We start from the raw sequence: 21,342 nt of genomic DNA on the forward strand, positions 1-21,342 counted from the left end.
GGGCGGTTCCTCTCGGTCATCCACCGAGCTGTGACGACGCTGGGGCGCTGCATTGGGTTGCATTATTGCTTTTGCACTACTGCTCGTCCCTGCAGCGGGCCGGGACCCCCGGCGGCTGCGCGTGGCCCTTCGCGCCGGCGCATGCGCAGACTGCAGCCGCTGCCGCGCATGCGCCCTCGCCCCCCTCCCCGCGCAGGCGCAGAGGCGCGGTGGCAATGGCCGCCGCCGGCCGCTGCTGAGGCGCCGCTGTCACCCGCGGCGCCGTCCCCGCTCCGTCCCCGCTCCGCTCCGGGCGGCCCCATGAGGAGACGGCGGAGACGGCGGAGCGGCGATGGGCTCGCTGAGCAGCCGGGTGCTGAGGCGGCGGGTGCGCCTGCCGCGCGGCGATGGGCCGGCCGGGGCCGGCGGCGGCCGGGGCGGCAAGAGGAAGCGCGGTGGGGCCGAGGGGCCCGGTGACAGCGACAGCGACGGCGAGGCCGAGCGGGAGGAGCGGCTCCTCAACACGCCCCGCAGGTCCGGGCTGCACCGCGGCTGAGGGGGGGCTGGTGGTCGCCGGCTCTGAGCGGGCTGTGGGCCTCGGTCGTGGCCGTGGGTCTGTCAGGGGGTGGGTGGCGGGAAGGGGCCGCAGGCCCGGCGGCTGTCGCGTTGTCCCTGAGGTGGTGAGGCGAGAAGAAGGGGCTGCGTGGGGCTGAGGGGCCTGGGAGGGTCGGGAGTGGGTGATGGGTTATGGGGGCAGGGGTTAGGACACTTGAGGACCGAGCCCGGTCTTCAGGGGCTTGTCGTGCAGGAAGGAGGCGGGGGGGAGGGGGAGGTGCGAGGCTGGTGGTGGGCCTGGGCCAGGGGATAGTTTTTTGTTTGCTTTGGAAAGGTCCCAGCAGCAGCTGTAGTAAACAAGAGCAGGGAAGTCATGGGGGCAACGGCGGGGGGGAGGTCAATCCATTATGGGGAGAAAAAAAACTGCTGTCGAGTACTTTATACTTAGTGTTTCTTCTGTAACAGAAAAATTTGAAGGAGTGTGTCTCTGTTTGCCTTTTTGTATAGGAAAAAATTGAAAAGCACTTCTAAGTATATTTATCAGACTCTGTTTTTGAATGGGGAGAACAGTGATATCAAGATCTGTGCTCTGGGAGAGGAGTGGAATTTGCATAAGATATATTTGTGTCAGGTAAGCGGCTTCTTTCTTACTCGCAATAGAAACTGTATTTTTAATACAAGAACATCTGGTAAATGTTAAGTGTGACTTGCACTTTTTTATTTTCTTTTTCCCCCCCTTATATTTCTGACTTATCACTCTTTCTGTGGATGCAAACAGTTAAACAACTTGTGTTGTGCTTTTGGTGGTAATGTTAGGAAGCGTAGCTGTAGCTTCGTGTTTGAAAACTTTCTTTGCTTCTGTCTCTTGCTATTTCATTTTTTTAATCTACTCGTCTTAACCTTGGCGCATCCTTTGTGAAAACAGTCCTGCAAATTGTCTTTTGATGTCCTGAGAACATGTTCTTGTTTGCTAAACAAATGGCTGAGAGTCTCCTGCGATGTTAATATCATTGCAGAGCAAAGAAAGCGCTTCCAGAATGGATTTGTAAAGCACGTGCTGACCCAGTTCAATGTTACTGTTCATTGGGGCTCAGGTGTAGGAACCTGAAGTGAAATTGCTGGAGCTGGGTCTCTGTTACACAGCCTTCATCCTTGGATGAAGGCTTTCTTGCTACTGCATGAGAAAGGTATGCACAGAAGCTGTAAAAAGGAATAAATCTTAGTGCGTACCTACAAAAAAGATGCTGTTTCTACAAGCATTTTATTTTGGGCTTGTATTAAGGTGAAGTTCTTTGTGTTACTTTTTGTGTTTTGGGAGTGAAGAGGTGCTGTTATCTTTACTGTCTGTTCTCTTTATTACTTTTCCTGTGACAGAAGTGGGGAGAAACCATGGCTTTGTCTTGAAATGTCTAATTCAGTTGTGCCGTTAACTTTAAAGCGGGAGTCTAACCTTGGAAGCAATTTATTTGAAGCGAGAAGAGAAAGTAACGTCAGGTACTATACCTGAAGATGTGTGTGCGCTTCTTTGTTAGCTGTAGTCAAACACAGAGCAGTTTTTTTGTGTTAGAAGGTGGAGGTGTCGCTGTGGGATGCTCAGCAGGCTGAGTGCGGTTTCTCTGGTGTAACAAGTGATGGTAGAAGCGAATTCTTGATTTTTTTGTTGTTGTGTTAAAGCCATGATTCCAGTGCGGGTACAGCAATTACTTACATCGGCCACAGTGAGGGAAACTTCATTGCTTTCTTGTAGGAAGAAGCCTTTCCCATGCGTTAGAACCTTTTAAAGAGCATAAAATGAGGGCAGGAAAGTCACTTATGTATAGCCCAAGGTTGACCAGCGACAGCTGTCTCTGGATAGAACCGTGGGTGTGTTTGACCAGGGAGGGCAGCTGGCAGACACGGCTGTAAGCGTCGGCTCGCTTTTGACTCTATAACAGAGGGAGGATATGAGTGGGTTGGACAGTCAGACGGGTGTTGTGCGGCGTGAACAGGGTGGGCACATTGCTGGTGCGTCCTTAGACTGTTGTTGGCGATGATGTTTTTAATGTCTTTGTGATTCTGTTGTTGCTACGTCTCAAGTTCACGAAGCTAGTCCTAAAAACTTAGTCTGGATTGATGACTAAAACTGAATATTAAATCGCTTCCGTGGATGCTTTTTAACAGACTTTGGAAATTGCAGTTTTGTTCTGTAGAGGCCTTGTTGTACAAGTGGTGTTCTTGTGAGATGAAATTTTGGGGTTAAGTTAACCGTTCTCCTAAGTCAGGTTTCTATTTCAATTCACGCTCTGTCATTTGAATTATGTTACTCTAGGTAAAATATTTTTGGATGTTAAAAATAACTCTCTCTTAGTGAAATTGTGACTCCTCTGCCTCGTTGAGCAGACTATGTCGGTCCGAATGTTTCTGTTCCCCTAGTCTCTCAAGTTACTGCATTTAGTTTGATAAATGTCAGTAAGGTGCTGCTCTACCCGTGAATGGCAGATCTGAGAAACGGAGGATTTCCTTTTTCTGATACTGTTTACTAAAATGAATTCTCATGAAATTGAGGAGTTGATCTACGTGGCAAAGCTAAGGTAGCCTCGTGAGGACTGGTAAGATGAATAAGGTCCTGGTTTTGAGAGTAGTGTGTTGTATGTCATCATAGTTAGGGGATATGCCGAAGGTATAGAAATAGTTACATAATCAAATAAAACCAAAATTGGATTGTATGTTATTTGCTGCCCTGAGTTGAAATGCTGAGTTAAGAGGTCAGGGAATATGGTGCTGTACAAATAGACTTTATTTTTTTGATCTCTCAGGTAAACTTCAGTGAGTGATAGCATCTCATAATGGGCACATCTGCTGCTGAGAAGGAAAATCATGAATCCTAGTAGAGCAGTGTATTTCACTTCATTTGGATGGAAACCTATCAAATTCTAGTTTTATATGCCTTACACTTTATAATAAAAGGTATATTTACATAAATGGTGTATGTGTATGTGTCCTTGGTATGAGACCACAACCCTGTACATTAATTTGTATGTCTTGCATGCTTTCCCCCCCGCCCCCAATACCCCAACTGGCATTCCCTAATGCCTGCAGGATTTGTTGTCCGCCGGTAACATTAAGGACTTAATTCTTGGACTAATTATATCCCCATTGGTGGTGTGGTTTGTAGGAAAAGAGCTTATGTGGCTTTTCTGGCCCTTGAAAGCTCTTTACTTACTCTGATTACAGACATGTAGTCCAAATTTTCTATACGCATTTTCACTTTCAGAAATAGAGCAACTATAATTAGCCCTTTCTCAAGTATGTCAGAATGTTTTAGCTTGTGAAAAGGTCCCTTAATACATTTTGTTCTGCATAAAGGTAAATATTAACGATTTTTTGTTCCGTGTTCTGCTTTTGACAGTTTTAATTTGAATGAAGTCTCTTACTTGAGTTCTTTTTCTCTCGTCTTCCCTCATATAGTCAGGCTACTTTTCCAGTATGTTCAGTGGATCTTGGAAAGAATCTAGCATGAACATCATAGAGTTGGAGATTCCTGACCAAAATATTGATATAGAAGGTAACGGGGAACTTTTTATTTTAACGTAAACTCTGAAGGTAAAGGTTAAGTTGAACCTGACAAAAAATAACTGAAATTTTTTTTTTTAAAAGAATAATTTTCAAAGTAGTAAATAAGAAACTTGAGAGAATGAGTTCTGTGCTCATTCAGTTTTGAGCTTAATTTGGGTCACCAGTAGAGTTGAATTCATTTTTGTATCTCTGAGTCGGGAAGTGCAGCTGAAAAACAACCACTTGTCCTGTTGTTTTGGCATCGGGGCTCTTGAGATCAATGTATGCAACTCTTGTGGAGACCCAAGTCTTAGTGGGAATCACATCTTCATCTGTCTGGTCTTGAAAAGCGACCGAGTGGAGTGCTCGCAGGGGACCGATGGGAGTTGGCAGAATGTTTTGCTAGGGTTCCAAGCCCCACGGAGTGAAGAAGTAGTGTTTTTCAGAAGAATTACATAGAAACTTGCAACATCATAATATTTCAACATTACGCTAGTGATCAGTTGCAGAGAAGGATCATGAGGTTTAGCTTCTTTTTATCTAGTTTTACTGCTCTCCGCGTTGCTCCGTGGCGTGACTTGGTGGCTGTTTTAAGATGAATATTTTGTTTAAATGGTGAAAAGGACTGTATTTTATTGATTAATGCCATGTTTTGTGTTTTCTGTTTATGTGTGTGCTTAGGCTGCTAAACACTAGCTTTTTATCCAGAGCAAATAAGATTGTAGAGAACGTGTGCTGCACTGGTTGGTTCTATTTAAGGATTCTTTTTGTTATCCATGTTAATGTCCTATCTTTGTTTGACACTTGTACTCTTTTCAGCTCTACAGGTGGCTTTTGGCTCACTGTATAGAGATGATGTGTTAATAAAACCCAGTCGAGTAGTTGCACTTTTAGCAGCAGCCTGCATGCTGCAGCTTGTAAGTAATAAATATGCAATATTTTTACGCTTTCTTTTCAGATAAAGATAACAGTTCGTAATATACTCACACGCGTGTACTGTTTCACCCAGAGAAATGAATCATCTTTTCAGACTAAGTGGGAAGAAACCCAAACATAATGCAGTGGTTTTATTTAAAAATGCTATGACTAAGATTCAGTTGTAATATTAAGTGCTGCCTTGAGAATCATATCTAGAAGTAGATTAAAATATGTTTTAACAACAGCTCATTTGTTCTACCCTGAAGGTATTCATTAAGGTTTTCTTTCACGTGATATATTCTTAAGAAAAATCTATTTTTCTGAGGAATGTTGGTTTAAATTTTCTGGGTAGCACAGCATAGGTCACTGTAGCATGTGTGACTTTGGTAATTGTTCAGACATGAAAATTTGTATGAACTGCACGATCTTTGACACTTCCTGTTGGGAAATTAAAACTTTGAATATTTGTGGGTTTTTTCCTCCCCACAGGATGGCTTAATCCAGCAATGTGGTGAAACAATGAAGGAAACCATTAATGCAAAAACCGTGTGTGGTTATTATAATTCAGCGGGGACATACGGGTTAGACTCTGTGAAGAAAAAGTAAGAATTACTTTCTCCAAGCTGCTTTGTACATTGCTAATTAAAAGTGTGAATTTACAAACAGTAAAATAATGCCCGAGTTAATTTTTTTTTTTAAAGCTATCTGACTTGGGCTGTGCTTGTCCTATTTAGTTTTTGAGTTTCTGCTATAATCAGTTACCTTAAAATTGGTGTAGATTATGGTAGATTGATTGGCCTGTGCTGTGAATGAATTAATTACTGAAGTATATTAGTAAAGACGATACGTTTGGGCTTCAGTTTGACAATGAAATAATACTGGTGATCACTGACTGTTTTATCGCAAAGCTGCTTTAATATTCAGAACTTAAGCTTAACTTTATCTTAATTAGGAGGGATAATTACATTTGGGAGCAGAATGCTGAGGTTAGTGCTAACTGCTTCCTTCTGCTGTGAATTAGTGTGTTCTCAGAGCTTTTTGTGGCAGTAATAGTACTTTGAATTTAGCTTCCACTGTACCCTGAGAGGAACTAAATGCAACTTTAAGAGTTACAGAAAAGTCTGGAAGATTTTATGGTAACCTTCATGTTTTTGAAATAACTGTTTTTCATATTTTTATGCATTCATGTCTTGGGTTAAAGCAGTATTTCAAAATCATGCGGTACATAATTAGGCTTTGTGAGCCCGAGCAACTGTTGCGGGAATGTTGACGTATATAAGAAAAAAAAGAAGGTCCTAACTCCTTGCTTTTAATCTAGGTGCCTTGAATGGCTCTTGAATAACCTGATGACTCACCAGAGTGTTGAACTCTTCAAAGAACTCAGGTATTCAGGCTTCAGTTAACTTTGAGTGATGAAGTACAATTTCTTCCGAAGTATATAGCTCACTGCAAATGACTTTCTAGGCTATTGATGACGGCTGGTTACCTAGCTTCCTTTCTTGTTTTTGTCTATATTGTCTCAGAGAACTCTTACCGACTTTTTTTTTTTTTTTTTTCAGCATAAACCTCATGAAACAGCTGATTAGCTCTTCTAACCTATTTGTAATGCAAGTGGAAATGGATGTGTATACTGCTCTCAAAAAGGTACTTAGCAAAGGGGCTGGCTGGGGCTTTATGAAGCTGAATTCCTGAGAAGTAGTTGATTTGTAACGCAATGAGAATTTTAACCTTTTGGGTATTTACTGGACGTATTTAATATAATATCAGAATCCTTGTAGGAATGAATGCATTATGAAAATGTCCCTTTGATAATGCATGTATTACTTATTTGAAAACTTCTTCAATTAACTCACTAGAGTTTGTTTATTTTACCTAGTGGATGTTCCTTCAGCTAGTGCCTTCTTGGAATGGGTCTTTGAAACAACTCTTAACCGAAGCTGATGCCTGGTTTGCCAAGCGTAGGAAAGGTAGGATTAATTGGCATGGCCTTGGGTTGTGGAAGGTGCTGGTTAGAAGTAAAATACAGGAGTCTTCCTCCGCTTCCAGACTTCCTCCCGTTTTCTCTGGGAAGGCTTGCCTCTGCTAGCGGTCCCTGGCATCAGATTCTCAACATGGATAGCTTTTTCACTGTTTTGTCCCCATGTTTTCGAGTGAGCAGACATGGTCACTATTTTTGCTTTGTTGCTTTTGCTGTTGTTCAGTTAGGGCAAGCTTTTGTTGCCTTCTCACTAGAAGGCACTAGTGTGTTTCAAAAGAGGAAAAGTTTCGTCTAACATTTCTGCTGAAAGGATTTGAATGTAAGTAATTTCTTAATTTTAGCTGCAAAAGATGATTTGCCTGTGCATAATAACTTCCTCTGATCAATAAGTTAAAACTCAATCTCAAATACAAACAGGGTCTGGAAAATATTTAGGAGAACAAATTGTAATACAGGTGCTCTGTCTTGCAGACTTTGAGGATGACACTGCATTCCTGGAATCAGAACAGGGGAATGCTTTCCTGCCGGTGTTCACACACCTGAGATTACAGTATATCATCAGTGACTTGGCATCAGCCAGAATTATTGAGAGAGATTCCCTAATACCCTCAGGTGAGTGAGTACTCAGCTCATCACGTTTTGTGTGCCTTTCCTAGCCTGTCCTGCACGAGAGTAATTGGGAAGATCTAGGTGCGTTTACTGGTCTTATCACTCACGTGTTTATCTCCAACGTCTGAATTGTGGCTGAAGATCCAGCAGGAGCTGAATATTAAATTTACATGCGTAAAAGTTTTAATAGGCACACACGTAGGTGTGTTAAGCATTTCGTTGATCAGTCGGTTTATCAAAATACTCTATAATCAATACATAGTACATTATCAGCGTTTAAGAGACCCCAGAGCCCCAGACATGCAAAAACCCTTTTCCTTCTAAGAGAGCAAAACTTGCTGTGACTCAACTGTTTTCTAGCCGTTATCTTTTTAAAAAGAGCTGGGTAGTTTTTGATAGCATTTGGAATAATACCTGAAAATGAAAACCAAAAGCATAAGATGCTGTGAACTCTTTTCCTATCTTCAAAGTGTTGTTTACTAACAGATATTTAGGGTATTTACGTATCCCACTCTTGTCCTATTTTTTGCATTTTGACTTGTATAAAATACATCCTCATTCTAGGTCCTGGTGCTTTTTGAAGCCCATAGAGTGAAATGCCATTTAATGTTGTTATAGATTACTGCTATTAACATTACGTTATCACTGGAAAATAAAAAGCCCCATTCTCATCTTGCTGCTGAAGTCCGAGTTCAGATAGGCTTTGTTCTTAGCTTGGAAGCTGTGTAAACCTGGCTGCTGATAGACAAATAAGACTGGAATTGAGTTATCAAGTTGGGCTCTCACTTGAAAAAGTTTTTCTACTATATTCATATCTTTTATCATGTGAAACGCCTGCCCCTCCTTCTTTTTCCTTTTTTTTTTTAATATTTATTTAGTTGTGCTCCTTGTAATGGTGTTTGGACTTCTCATGCTCTGCCTTTGAATTTTTAATATCTGTCCACAGTATAACTATCCATTCATCTGTGTCTCTGTGATGTCTATTTATAGGTGTAATTGCCAAATGTTAATTAAGACTGCTTTTATTGAGCTGTTTATCACTCTTCTTTGTAACTTCTTGACAACTGTGTTCTTGTCATCTGTCCATACTTGTAGGGGGTCGCTTTGGACTCTTGCCATACGTAAATATTTAACCTGTCTTTGAGTTACACTGCTATCTTCCTCTAAAATTAAAATTATTTTTTTCATCTCATACTGGCTTTTTCCTTCATGCTGCCATAGATGTCAACACAATGATGATATAATTCCAGAACAGACTTGTCGGGATATTTCTTCTGAAGCCTGATCAAATTGTTAGATGCTTTTAAAACACTTTCCTTGCCATTAAGATGATGTAGCGAGCTTCGCTTGACTCGGTTTGTCTCGTACTGCCGTATCCTGTCTCTGCCAGAAATAGTGCCTTAGTTGCTCTTTGTAGCGGCGTGTCCGAATAACTTTGAGCACCTCTTTCTCACACTTTGAAATGTTTGAAGAATGCAGCTGTCGGAAGCTGAATTACGACCCTCTGTGATAGGGGGTACCTGTGGGGAGGGTACCGTGCTAGAAATCTTTCAGTCTCGTGAGTGGAAGTGGACAACTACTGCTGCTTAAATGTCCTGGCTTTCCCTACTCCCAGTTCTGGTTGAAATGAATGCCGTAATAGGTGGAGAAGAGACTGTCTTCTGCACTAGTTCTGACAAAGCAAAATATGAAGGAACTCGGTTATCCTGTGCTCAAAACGTCTGTTTAAAAGTGTTCTTCGAACAGCAGGTGGAGGCAGTGCCTTACGGACTGCTGCGTGGAGCGGGGGTGCGCTTTGGAGGAATGGTTTGGTCGGTTATGTCCAGTAGGTGGGGCAGTTCTTGACCTCGAGCAAGTGATAAAATTTTCTATTACGCATAAAAAGAACAGATCTGATCTTTGATATCTGATATTTTATACGCTTAAGTGATGTATAAAGTAAATATCATCCATATTACTTAAGGCTGATATTGGTACAGATTATAATCTAAGTGCAAGGCATCTTCATCCTGTAATACAAAATAAGACAACTTTGGACCCTTTAGATCCTTAATTTAATGATGATGCAGGAGAACAGTGGATTATTTCCTTGTGAAGTGGCTTTGTCAGCATCTGAATAAGATGTTGCAAACCAGAAATTTGCCAGTACTAGGCTTGATTTCCTTCTCTCAGTGTTGCTCTTGTTATCACTTACCAGAACTGTGATGGGCAGCCTTTTCTTGGCGTTCTTCAGTGGATAAATTTTGTGTCCATACTCAAACCCTTCTATCTACGTACGTCAGAGGAAGAGTGTTTCTTAAATTGTTACAAGATTAATTGCAGCTTTGAGGCTGATTTGCTTGTGCTTACTGAAAAAGAATGTGCAAGTTTTGCTTAGTTCACAAGGTATTAGAGAGCAAAATGTTTACTCTTTCATAGTTAAACCGTTCATAAGCTGTGATAAATGCTGAAACAGGCTTGGTCGCTCTGCAGTCGTACAGGGGGAAAGGCAGTGTGGTGACAATGAGTGTGTGGTTAGTGCAGGAAGAGTATCTGCTGTTTACGCTCTACCACTGATTATTAATTAAAAAGAAAAAAGTTTGAATTCCAAGAGAACTGGGAGAGCGGGAGGGGAAGAAGAATAGAATGTGGAGACCTCTATGTGTGTAATGAAGTGCTGTTAGAGTTTAATACTTGATAGCCCTTGTAATCTGTTGATACCAGTTTGTAGCCAAAAGCTGTGTTAAGATCAGGAACTTTTGCTCATCATTTAAAAGGAGGCTTAGATAAATGTTGGTGCTGCACTTTCAAACAGATTATTGGCTGGCAGCATCTTATATTTGAGGTGATTGCATCGTACCTGAGAGAGTCTACAAATGTGGAAGTTGCTGGGTAGTTTGTATTGTAGTCTAAGCCGTTTAGATTATTCTAGATTAAATTGTTCTCAGGGAGGTAAAGAAGGCAATCATGTTGAATAGTTGAAAGAAACGGTGGTTTGGTTTTTTTTTTCCTTTTAATAACCTGTATGTGTTTTCAGGAGAAAATTGAAATACTGCATTAGGCATTCACAACAGGGAGTCTGTTCTTGTTTGCACAGAAAAGGTGTAAGAGACAGAAATACATGATGTGTCTGTCTGTAAGCAGCGAAGCGTTCATTGTTCTGTTTTACCTCGTAACTTCTGAACATTTCCTAAACAGTATTTTCCCTCTTAATGTTTACAAATTAACAGATGAACTACAGTTGAAATATGAGGTATGAAATAGATATGTACATATACAAAAATAGAGAAGATGCTCTATCTCCTGATTTTCATTTTTTTTCCTTCCAGCACATCCATTCTCTGTTCCTAACCTGTGTAGTTTTCCTTAAACCATTTTTATACTTTCTGTTGTACTTTGGTTAATTCCTATTTTGGTCCTATCGCAGTCTGAATCTTAACTCTAGAGTTAGTAGAGCAAGGGCTGGTTTTATTTTTTGTGTCTGAGACTTCTAAGGCGATCTCAGCACTATGATCTCACTTTTTCTCCCTTCTATCATCTTCATCAACTACCTGTTTTGTTTTCGTGGTAACAGTGGTTCTTACTGTTTCTATCATCCCAGTCCAGTCCTCCATCGAGTTTGTTCTCGTACGTGACCTTGCATACTTGCCCCTGTTCGTTATCTTGACTAAGAAGAACTTACATACTGTGCTTTTGGGTGTCTCTGATCCCTTTCGTGTAACTGATTTACAAGCTATTAGTTTTTGTTCTGTTTTATCTCTTGGTTGCAACTGTTAAATTAATACAGCCGATAAAATCTTTATGGTGTTCTCAGAGGAAGACATGATTTATGTTTATTCCTAGTAGGGGACAATTTCTGTTTGTTTTTACCATATCCGTGATAAGTCACTGTTTCCTTTATCCTTTGATTCTGTTTTCTTCTTGTTTAACTTGTGTAGAATTCTGCTGGGGATTCAGAAAACAGCATCTTCTCCCAAGAGCTTGTTAACAAGCTCCTTGGCTTAACAGAACTTTGTGCGCCGAGAAAATGTGTTGAGTTGCATCACTTCTGGCAATCATGAATGCTTGATAAGGTGAACGTAGTCCTGAGTTACTTAGTGTTAGTTGTTGATTTTTATCTGTACCGCTTCTTCTGTAGTTGAGGCCTGGAGATGAATAACACAAGCGCGTTATCAGGTGGTGGGTTTGCATAGGCCATCCAGTTAATAAGTGTAACCTTATTATTTCAATGTAATTTTATTTCTATATTTCAAATGTTTATGAACATCCCCATTCCCAGCTCCAAAGACAACACCAAGCTTATTTATTTTTTTTTAATTTTAGAATGGCTGTCCTCTGTTTACAAACAGCAGTGGTTTGCCATGCTCAGAGCAGAACAAGACAATGATATTGGGTAGGTATATTACAGGCTTTCCTTTTTTTCTTTCTTAAATTAGAAACCTTCCTGTCATAAATTCTGACATGATTAACTTTTGGAGTTTACATTAAGGAGAGCGGGGGGGAAAGCATACTTCAGTGGTTTTAAACTCTGTTGTTCTCTGTGGAGCCGTCTGTTCCCTTGGGCTGGCTGATCTCCCGTCCTTTAAACAGCAGAACTCTAGAAAACTTGTATAATGCGACCAGAGGTAAACGCTGGGGAGGGATGTTCTGTATTTTCTTTTATGTTGGTTAATGCTTCTCACCAGTAGTTTGCCTTGAAACACGTGTTGAGGCTGTGAAAGAATAACTTATTAGCCTTCCATTTTAAGGACTGTTTTAGGAAAAGTACTGCAGATGGAGAAGAAGCCTTTTCCGCCCTGCTTCCTTCCTCCCTGGGCTAGGTGGGCAAGAGGTTGTGGTGCGGTGTAACTAACTGTATTGGCGTAGCAGGCAATTTGTCATTTTTTGTTTATGTGGGGATTACTGCGCGCTAACCTTTGTTCCTGCCTCTCCCATCCTAGCCTCCCAGGCAGCGAGCGAGGGCCCAGCACCCAGCAGGGCTTGGCATCCTGTGACCTGTTCGCCTCATTCCCTTCTAATTTCACAGCCTTTCCCCCACCCAGCATTTCTGTTTGATAGCTCTCTTCGCTGCCAGCACCTCCAGCTTTTCCCAGCCAGTGCATCCTTCCCCACTGCTAAAACCCTGTTCTCTCCGTAATCCTCCTATTTTATATCCTACCTTTTCTCCTTCCTAGACCATGTGCTGCGCTGTGTTGGCATTGCATTGCCATTGAGGAAATTCCATGACGACTACCATGTTTCTGTGCCCTCTCAAAGATTTGCATGTAGCTGTACTTTCTGTAACACCCTGACTGGTGTCTGTGTGGGTAACGCGTAGTTGCGTTTCTTGAGCCTGTGCCTAACAAGGGTTGTCGCTGGTGGCTTGGGCAGCGAGGCATGTTGATTTAGTGTACGTTACATGTATGCGTGTAATCGCAAACTGTTTCCCTTCCTTCTGCTTGCTTTTTGCCACGTTGCATCGAGCCAGGTCCCTTGATCTCTTTCTAAATACTGAAACTATGGCAAAATGCAGCTGGGGAAGTTGTTCCTGCCTTTGTCTTCTCTCCTAGATCTTGGTGTGCTTTTGGAGAATAAATATCAGGTCAGGAAGCTGCAAAATGTTTGTTACTTTTCAAAAACCAATAAACCAACTTCTTTATTTTCTTCCATCAGTTCTGTTAGCCCAGCATTTGCCGTTCTGAAGATGAGCATGTTCAATTGCAATGGTAGGCTTAACTTATTAATTGCAGTCTGAAAAGCGTAAGAACCACTGTCCTGATTTGAACCAAAGGCCACGCAGACTGTGGCAGCCTTCAGCGGTAGAGTTACAAATCTCCCATCTTCCTTTAAAGTGAAGAGTGAGTGTTCTCTTGATGTGCTTCTCTGGCAGCGAGTAGTTAAGGATTTTCCACCTGGAGGTTTTGGCTGGATCGTTATTGAACGACCAACCACCAATAGACCTGTTCTTAAATACGTGCAGTTCTGTTTTGAAACAGCTTATGCTTTAGCTCCAACACCCTGTGGCAGTGGCTTCTGTGGCTTAATTGCGTATTATGTAGGAAATACTTCCTTAATTACTTCCATTTCGTGTTATCATGCAATAGTGTAAAAAATCCCCAGAACTCAGACTTTGGTCTTAAGAAGATCTTGAAGAAGTGGTTCTCTTTATCAATAGCAGTGCTTTAGAAAATCGTAAAGTATGTAACTGTGAATCTCATCATTTCAGCTCCTGAAGATTAATGTCAGGTGGTCATAGCTTGTTTCTGATACTATTGCTTTCTTGGGAAGACTTTTCTTATAACGCTGTCATTGATGTATCTAACAGTAGACGAACGTACATTGTGCATTACCTTCTAGCTCGTATGGGAACCACGGTTAATATGAAAGTGAGTATTAACATAGTCATCAAAATTCTGACACAAGATAAGACCGTGTATTTGCTTATTTTTGATGTCTTTTCGTAGCTCACTGTAATGCAGTGAGAGTATTTTAATTGTCAGTCATCAGATACACATGCTTCTGAAAAAGTAAGCTCTCATACAAAACTGAAGTGAAGATGATGGGGATCATACCAGCTTTTAAAATGAGTAACTTTTATGTTCAACTACAGTGCTGATTATTTCAGTGACTCTTGGAATGAGCAGATTATTTTTCCATGTTTTTCTTGCTTGTCTAGTTTTCTCTTTTGCAGTATGGGATTTTTTTTTTTTTTAAGACAGCTAAAACTGAAAATCTCAGGCAAAGAAAGTTGTACTTAACAGTAGACATCTCTTTGTCCGAGTCTCTTATTCTGCCATTCATTGCCAAGGTCTTTCATTAATGGCAATGGTAAGAAGTGGGTGAGATGTAGTGTTTCTTCTCAGTATGTCTTAGCTTTTGACTTTAGTAGTACACAAACGTAATGGTTCAAGGTGGCATCCAGGTTCCTGTTTGTTTAATAGTCAATAATGGACTAATTGTCTTTGAACAGGGTGTTCTCTGGAGTTGTGTGGGAGGGAGATGGTAGGGGGGTGCGTGTGCATGCATGCTTGGAGTGCTTCCCTGTAGTTATGTGCAGTTCAGTTGTAATGTCGCTAAGCCGCAGCATGCAATCTCTGAGAAGATAAATGTTATTTGAAGTCCCGAGATCACTTCTCTGTATTCTACTGGCAAGCTGTCGTGCCACCCTGCAGTGAGATGCCTGTGGTTCGTAACTCGTGTCTTAGAAGGGAAGACATGCAACTGTTCCTTTGTATTAAAGCAAATATTGTGGACATTCGACCAACCTGTAGCTGAAAGAAAAGAATTAAGGTTTTATAAGACTTTTATCCAGATCTGCTGCCCTTCCTCTCACACTTACTGCCTGTATCGGTATCTTAACGCATTTTTTTTCCTTGGAGATAAGGATGCAAACTTAGTAAGCTGAATGAAATGTGAAGTCTGACTCCCAGTGAGCTGAAGTAAGGCTCTATTTTCATATCCCACCTGGTGCATAGCATAATTGCACCTGCTTATTCTAGGACTGCCAATATGGAAATGGTATTGCTTTGAAATGTGTGATGTGGTTTGCTCTTTTGGTAACTTTAGAGAGGAGAAGAAAATGCTTCTCTTCTACTTTACGTAGTTTGCATTTAAAAGGACTAAACTGTTTATTCACTCTTCAGAATTCGAGAATTTTGTAGTGTAATACTGGAGTTTGTGACTTTGAACTGTAGCTGCTCAAGGTTTACTTGTTGTGCTAAAGTGGATCACTTTTTTTTTTAATTAAACATTTGTTCTGTGGCAGATGCAAGACAGATCTTTCAAGTCCATGACTGGAATCGTTTCTACTCTAATAGTCTCTTTGGCAGTCTTTAAGAATGAAACAGAATAACTTGACTGTTCACTAAGCATATGGTAGGCCAGTGTAAGTGGTTAAAGCTGGAAGTTTTGCATCTTCTGAGGCTGCTCGAGGAACTGAGAGGGGGAATACTAATGTCTGTCTGAACATTATGTACTAATGTTTGTGAAATTTGTCACTAATTAAACAGAAATAAATCTTTTATCACCATTGCTGAATTTAGGTCAGCTACATAACCAGTTCAGCTAGAAGATGTGGAAAAAGCACATAGGAGGTTTTTGGATGAATTTGGTTAGCATGATTAGCTTATTTGCTTAACTTATTCATAAAATACTTAATCTTCCAGGATTGTTTTTTACAGAAACGGGGCGAAAAGACCACAGACTGAGTTTGTTCCTAAAAGCTATAGCCGCAAGTTCTTGTGGTGTGTGTACAGTAGGAAGAGAACAGATGCTGCATTTCTTCTTGCTTATATAGCTTGAAGTATATTGTTTGATATTGTGGGTTTATAATTTAACTTGCGTGGGGGGGGGTTGCCTTTCATTGTGATTTATAATACTCACTTTAAACGTTTGTCCTCAGTGTAACTTGAAGACTTTCTGGCAATGGTTGCTTATTTGATTAATGATGTAATCGTGTCTAAAGTTAAGTGAGTGGCATACCTCTGGAAAACTGGGACTGATTTTACTGATGCTGGCTCTGCAAGATTTTCTACGTCTTGGAAGCGCCAGTGGAAACTGTTGGGTGAAACAAGTTCATGTTGGTATAGGATGACAGAATCAAGAGGCTTGTGGCACTTCGTGATCACTGTGGGTAAACTTTTTTTAGACAAGTTGCATAACCAGCCACTTGAGCAATCTTTCACAATGTCTCTGCGGGTGCTTCTTCATGGCGCTGCTATTCTGCGGAGTCCTGCAGCTCTTCCTTAGCAGTAGCACTCATGGACGTTTGTGCCTGCTAAGTCGGGACTCCTGTGTTTAAAAAGGACTTAGCTTTTTTAGGAGGGTTGGAGAATGTATGTCGCTGCAACAGCTATTATTTTCTTATCTGGAAAGGTTCTTTTGTAAAAGTCCTACCTAACTGAGGTTTATATTGCAGTTTTGTAGAGTAGTTGGATGTTCACGGGATAATTTGGGCTGGAAGGGATCCTGGGAGGTCATCTAGTCTAAGCTCTGCTCAGAGAAGGGTCAGTTGTGCGTTCAGACCAGTTTACTCAGGTCTGTTCATCTTTCCCACGTTCAAGTACCGTACAAAGCTGTTTAAGTGTCCTTAAAGATGCCCTTTTTTTTGTAGGCCTCGAGAAATAAATAAAGAGGAACTGGAAGGAAACAGCATGAGGTGTGGTCGAAAACTTGCAAAGGATGGTGATGTAAGTATGGCATGTGGCTAAGCCTGTGCATAGCTGACATGTCTTAGACATGTTAGGTATTTTCAAAACACGTAGGTCTTAATTGTCAAACTGCATCAAAAAGATGTAATGGAGATGGTACGTTAAAGGAGTTATTTTGTTCTCCCTAGAAGGATGAAAACGCTTGCTGTCTTTGCGATGAATAAGGAATTAGTGTTTTAATTGTGTTCTAGCGCTGCAAGCAAGCCCATGTTTGGAAAAACTTTTAGTGTGTGAAAGGAGGGAACGTAGCCGTGACTTCTCATTTGAGACTTGTAAAATACATACAGTTAAAATACAGCTCTGATCACTGATGTCTTTTTTGTTTTAACTGGAAAAGGAAGCTGTCTAGATAAAATGCGTAATAGCCACAGCCAGAACCCCTGTGTGTTCCATATACGTATATGTGTCTTTAGGTAACAGGTCCTGTGAAAAAACAGGAAACGTGAATTTTTTTCCCACTGAAGTCTCTTAACATAAGGATGTTGTACTCCAGGGAGCGCTTTAAGCGTGAATGGGACGTGTAGTTCAGTGCTACTCAGAAATACAGCACCAGTTACTAGACTGCAGAAGTATTTTAGATCTACTTGTGTTAAATGTATTTTTGTATGTTGGGAAGGCAGCTGATACTAAGCTCGTCTCGTGTAGTCATCTGTCTGCAAAGGTTGGCTGCTAAAGTGAGTGGTTGCCTACCAAGATGCCTTATGTTTAAAATAGGTGTTGGCAAGGATCCCTGAATCCACCGTACATCTCTGTAGCTGAGAATCCCATTCCCAAGTTTGATTTGTTGGAGAAGCGGTACTTATCATTCACGTTGTAGCCAATACTCAGACTAGTTTTTGTTTTTTAACTTACATCCTTCAGTACTGCTGGCGGTGGACTGGGTTCAACTTTGGCTTTGACCTTCTTGTTACTTATACAAATCGTTACATCATTTTCAAACGGAATACGCTGAATCAGCCATGCAGTGGATCAGTCAGTCTGCAGCCTCGGAGAAACATAGCCTTCAGGTAAACAATAACCAAGAAGGCGGACCCTGGGGTGTATGCTAAAATGTCTTACCTTAACTAAGTCTTTCCATCTGCGCTTGCATTAAATTTTGTTGCCACCAAGTTAGTTATGTTTGAAAATGTTATTCTGTCTCCTTGGGAGAAGCGCTTTGTGCTGGAAAAACTAAGTTATGGGAGACTAAGTAATGTAACTGTTGTTATATCCCTAGGTTACGTCTAGCCTCTTTTGATAGCAGTGGGAAAATTGTCTACAGTAGAACAACAGGATATCAGATCCTCGCCCTTGAGAAGGACCAGGTATGTCTGTGGATTTTTCAGCTGTTGAACTTGAGTTGTGGAGTCCAGGACGTGAAAAAATGCTGTCAACATTGCTTTTGAAGAGTTGTTGTTCTTGTTGTCATTGCTTATGTGGGATTTCAAGTGTTCCTTTTATCGGTAGTGGAAGATTAAGCTAATTTGTGAAGTGTAACTACAGTAGGATAGCGTGGATTTCATTAGAGTTGATAATAGTGAAATTAGTTCCCATGGAGCTGCTGAAGCTATCAGCTGTTGGCGTGGTTTTCTGCTGGACGACTGCTCGCTTTCCCAGACTTCCAACACTGGTGCGATCGCCCGTCTGAATAATACGTCCATCAGGCTCCTGCTTATTTAGAGGCAAATTTGGAGTTTGTTTGAAGACTCTCTTGTATTGTAAGCTGAAGAGTTAAAAGAATGTCTGCAAATTGTTCAAGGGTGGTATTTATTACTCTGTTAAAAAAAAAAAAAGCCTCAGAGAGGAGGGAGTTTTCTTAAGAGAATGCGCCCATTTCCACCCATCTGTGACAGCAGAATTTAGTAAGGAATGTGAAAGCCTTGATCATCACGTTTCTTAAATCCTAATCAGCGGTGATGTGTAGATGGTGCGTACACAGAAAACTTTTCCTTGTAAATGCCATCCTGACTGTAGGATGAAGTTTCACTTTTGCTGCCCCAAAACCAGTTCCTAGAGTAAAACCAAAAAATTCCTACCAACAAACTGTAATTTGCTTTAAAGTACGGACTGCTGTGGGTTGCCTGGTTGATTAAATCTCCTGAAACTGATAGTGGCAGAAAAGTCTCCCTTTCTCTCCAGCATGCTTGAAGGTAAAGTTTGCTCAGCCATTTCTTACGGTTCTGTTATCTTTGATGCAGAAGGTTTTGCAGCGCTGGGTCAAAGGGTTATAAGCATTTTGAGAATATCCTACCAGTGTTAATATTATAAAACATCTACTTAAGGTGAAGGGGAATTACTATCTTGGGGGGTTTTTTATCTTCTGCTTTTTAATACACAGGAATTAAAATTTATAGAATGCCTGTTAGTATCAGTCTTGTGTGCTTTTTGATGCCCTTCCCTCTAACGGCATCACTTACTATGCAAATGTCCTCTGTGTTTGCTTTACAGGAGGAGATAGTAATGAATCTGGACAGTACGCTCCTGATCTTCCCGCTCTATATCTGCTGTAACTTTTTGTACACATCGCCAGAGAAGAAGGCCGACAGTGAGGCACTGCTAGATAATTCGGAAGCCTGAGACCTCTTCAGTGGAATATAGTAGCACTTCTATAACTCTGTATGCCTGCTTTACGTTAAATGCCCTGCTGACGCACAGAGCTTTGACAACAAAAAAGGCCTTACACTGTAGCAAATATATATGGCCTTAGTATACTCCTATGCATATCTGAAGAGACGATCAGAAATTATATAGGCCAAAACTAGTTATCCCATATTTTTTTTTTATTTCTGTCCTGCATCTTCAGACAGTAGCCATTCCGTGTTTGAGAGGTGTTACACGTTTATTTTTCTGGGCGAAAACTGAGCCAAATTGGAAATAGGGAATTTGTGTGAATGACATCTTACGAACTTACCTGTCAGATTCTGAGCACACGTTGTGTGTTTTTTGTTAGTGTGGTTTTTGGGCTTTTTTTTAATAACTGATCTGTAAATACCAGATCCATATTCTGCTTATTTTTGTGGTCCTTTTCCATTAGGGCCAAATACATCTGTGTAAATGTTGCCTCTCAACTTTTGTTAGTTATTTAACTGTACAGACTTTCAAGCCTGCTTGTTTTTAAGCCTTTATTGCATCTCATACACGTACATTTCTTTCTTGTTCTTGGGCTTTTCTTAACGTTGCAGCAAATATTTATCTCTTCTTTTTAGCACGTGAATTTGCTAATAAGGATGCTCCTAAGTGAATTATTTTTTTCCATGTACTGAAAATACTCTACTGTACTAACCGTCATTTGAGTCGATTTTACAGCAGCTTTCAGCTAGGGTTCTACTGAATGCTTACTATACTCACATGAACCAAATACCAGTTTTTAAACATTGTTTTTTTGTGACTTGTTTTAACTGTTACATTGGGAACATATCCCCTTTTAGCTCAGGAACTTGTGACCTTTGAGTGCCTTTTGAGTTGTATGTGTTAACACAAACTTCACATCAGTTAAGCAAGGTCACAGGGTCCAAAGTGAGAGCTGGGAACAAGGGATTCCTTTTCAGTTGGTTTGACGAACGAGTCAAGTGTAAGAGGTACACTGTATTTGTTCTTTGTATGTGTTGGGTTTTATGTTTGTCTATTGCAATTTTGAATTCTTACAGCAGGATTTTTGGATTCAAAGTGGGAATTTTGCCTCTTTAGTAGCCTATTTTTTTAATGTTGTCAGAAAAGTATAAAACCATTTGTAGTTTATAACAAGGATAAAAATGTGTTAGGCAAGATGGAAAAACACGGCAACTTGTCAATAAATGATTTCAAGTGGAATACTCACCAGTGTCTATCCTTTTCTGCCATGACTAGCTTGTTCTGTTGGATTCAGCCCCATGCACCTCTGTATGATCTTGCGTTGTGTCGTACTCCTTCGGAAGCAGAAAGCAGAAGCAGTTTAAGGCGTTCATCTGCTACAGAATCGAACTTGGTATTTAGATACTTAAGGAAGCAGGTTTGTTTTTTTTTTTTAAACTAGAAGTACTGAGACTTTAAAACTGTGGATTGATTAAGTGGAAAGAAATAGGGGCTGCTTGTTAACGGCCAAAGAGAACAGGTACGTTAAAATACCTGTTTTTTATGTAATGCCAGAGTTGAAATCTAAGCTTTGGTGGTGGGTTGAGCTGCCGCAGGGCTCCTGCTTTGTGCTGAGGGCTTAGCACCTCCCGTTCAGGTCCAGATCCTGCGCTGCCCTTGCACCCCGCTGGCTCCCAGTCCACCCACAGCCCCTGCTCACCCTGGACAAGCCAGGGACACCCCCCTGCACATCTGCCCTTGCTGCCGGGGAACCGCCACGCTGCAGCGCAATGAGGATGTGGGATATGGAGCAAGAGCTTGCATGAAACTCATCTGGATTTTTTTTTCCAGACACTAACGACTCCTTCCCTTGATCTACGGGTGTCCTGGTCCTACCTGTGCCCCCCCTCGCCCTCCCAGTTGTGGAGGGACTGTCAGTGCAAAGAAACAAATCCCTTCCCAGCTTTGGTCCTTCTTCCCAGTGGACAGGATCGGGGATTTGGGATGGGGCAGTGGTGCAGGTGCCGTTGCTAAGGGATTGCTCAGGAGTGCCTCAGTGCAGGGGGCAGGAGT

At 41.3% G+C, this 21,342-nt stretch overlaps 1 protein-coding gene across 3 annotated transcripts; it reads left to right on the forward strand.

Moving 5' to 3' along the window:
* The first annotated feature begins 201 nt into the window (after positions 1 to 201).
* On the forward strand, positions 202 to 20,531 carry GMCL1 (germ cell-less 1, spermatogenesis associated). 3 transcript variants are annotated; one of them, XM_075174608.1, is made up of 15 exons: positions 210 to 513; positions 1,042 to 1,165; positions 3,982 to 4,078; positions 4,888 to 4,985; positions 5,476 to 5,588; positions 6,305 to 6,370; positions 6,546 to 6,630; positions 6,863 to 6,953; positions 7,436 to 7,576; positions 11,876 to 11,945; positions 16,644 to 16,719; positions 17,602 to 17,747; positions 17,957 to 18,044; positions 18,781 to 18,869; positions 19,168 to 19,245. In XM_075174608.1, the coding sequence occupies exons 1-14, from the start codon at positions 332 to 334 to the stop codon at positions 18,865 to 18,867; spliced, it is 1,464 nt and encodes a 487-aa protein (XP_075030709.1). In that variant the 5' UTR covers positions 210 to 331; the 3' UTR covers positions 18,868 to 18,869; positions 19,168 to 19,245. The 3 variants fall into 3 exon arrangements, with proteins under 3 accessions (XP_075030708.1, XP_075030709.1, XP_075030710.1); XM_075174607.1 differs by lacking the exon at positions 18,781 to 18,869 and having other exon boundaries at positions 202 to 513; positions 19,168 to 20,531; XM_075174609.1 differs by lacking the exons at positions 16,644 to 16,719; positions 17,602 to 17,747; positions 17,957 to 18,044; positions 18,781 to 18,869; positions 19,168 to 19,245 and adding exons at positions 13,205 to 13,257; positions 16,179 to 16,633.
* Positions 20,532 to 21,342: the final 811 nt, after the last annotated feature.

The sequence above is a fragment of the Calonectris borealis genome, chromosome 27 (assembly GCF_964195595.1).
Source record: "Calonectris borealis chromosome 27, bCalBor7.hap1.2, whole genome shotgun sequence".
Classification (NCBI taxonomy): Eukaryota; Metazoa; Chordata; class Aves; order Procellariiformes; family Procellariidae; genus Calonectris; species Calonectris borealis.

Bases quoted from the DNA above. Each gene is read 5' to 3' on its own strand.
- GMCL1 (XM_075174607.1), top strand. From the start codon at position 332: ATGGGCTCGCTGAGCAGCCGGGTGCTGAGGCGGCGGGTGCGCCTGCCG. The intron at 6,631-6,862 runs GTACTTAGCAAA...TATTTTACCTAG, and splicing joins TGTATACTGCTCTCAAAAAG to TGGATGTTCCTTCAGCTAGT. The intron at 16,720-17,601 runs GTAAGTATGGCA...TACATCCTTCAG, and splicing joins AACTTGCAAAGGATGGTGAT to TACTGCTGGCGGTGGACTGG.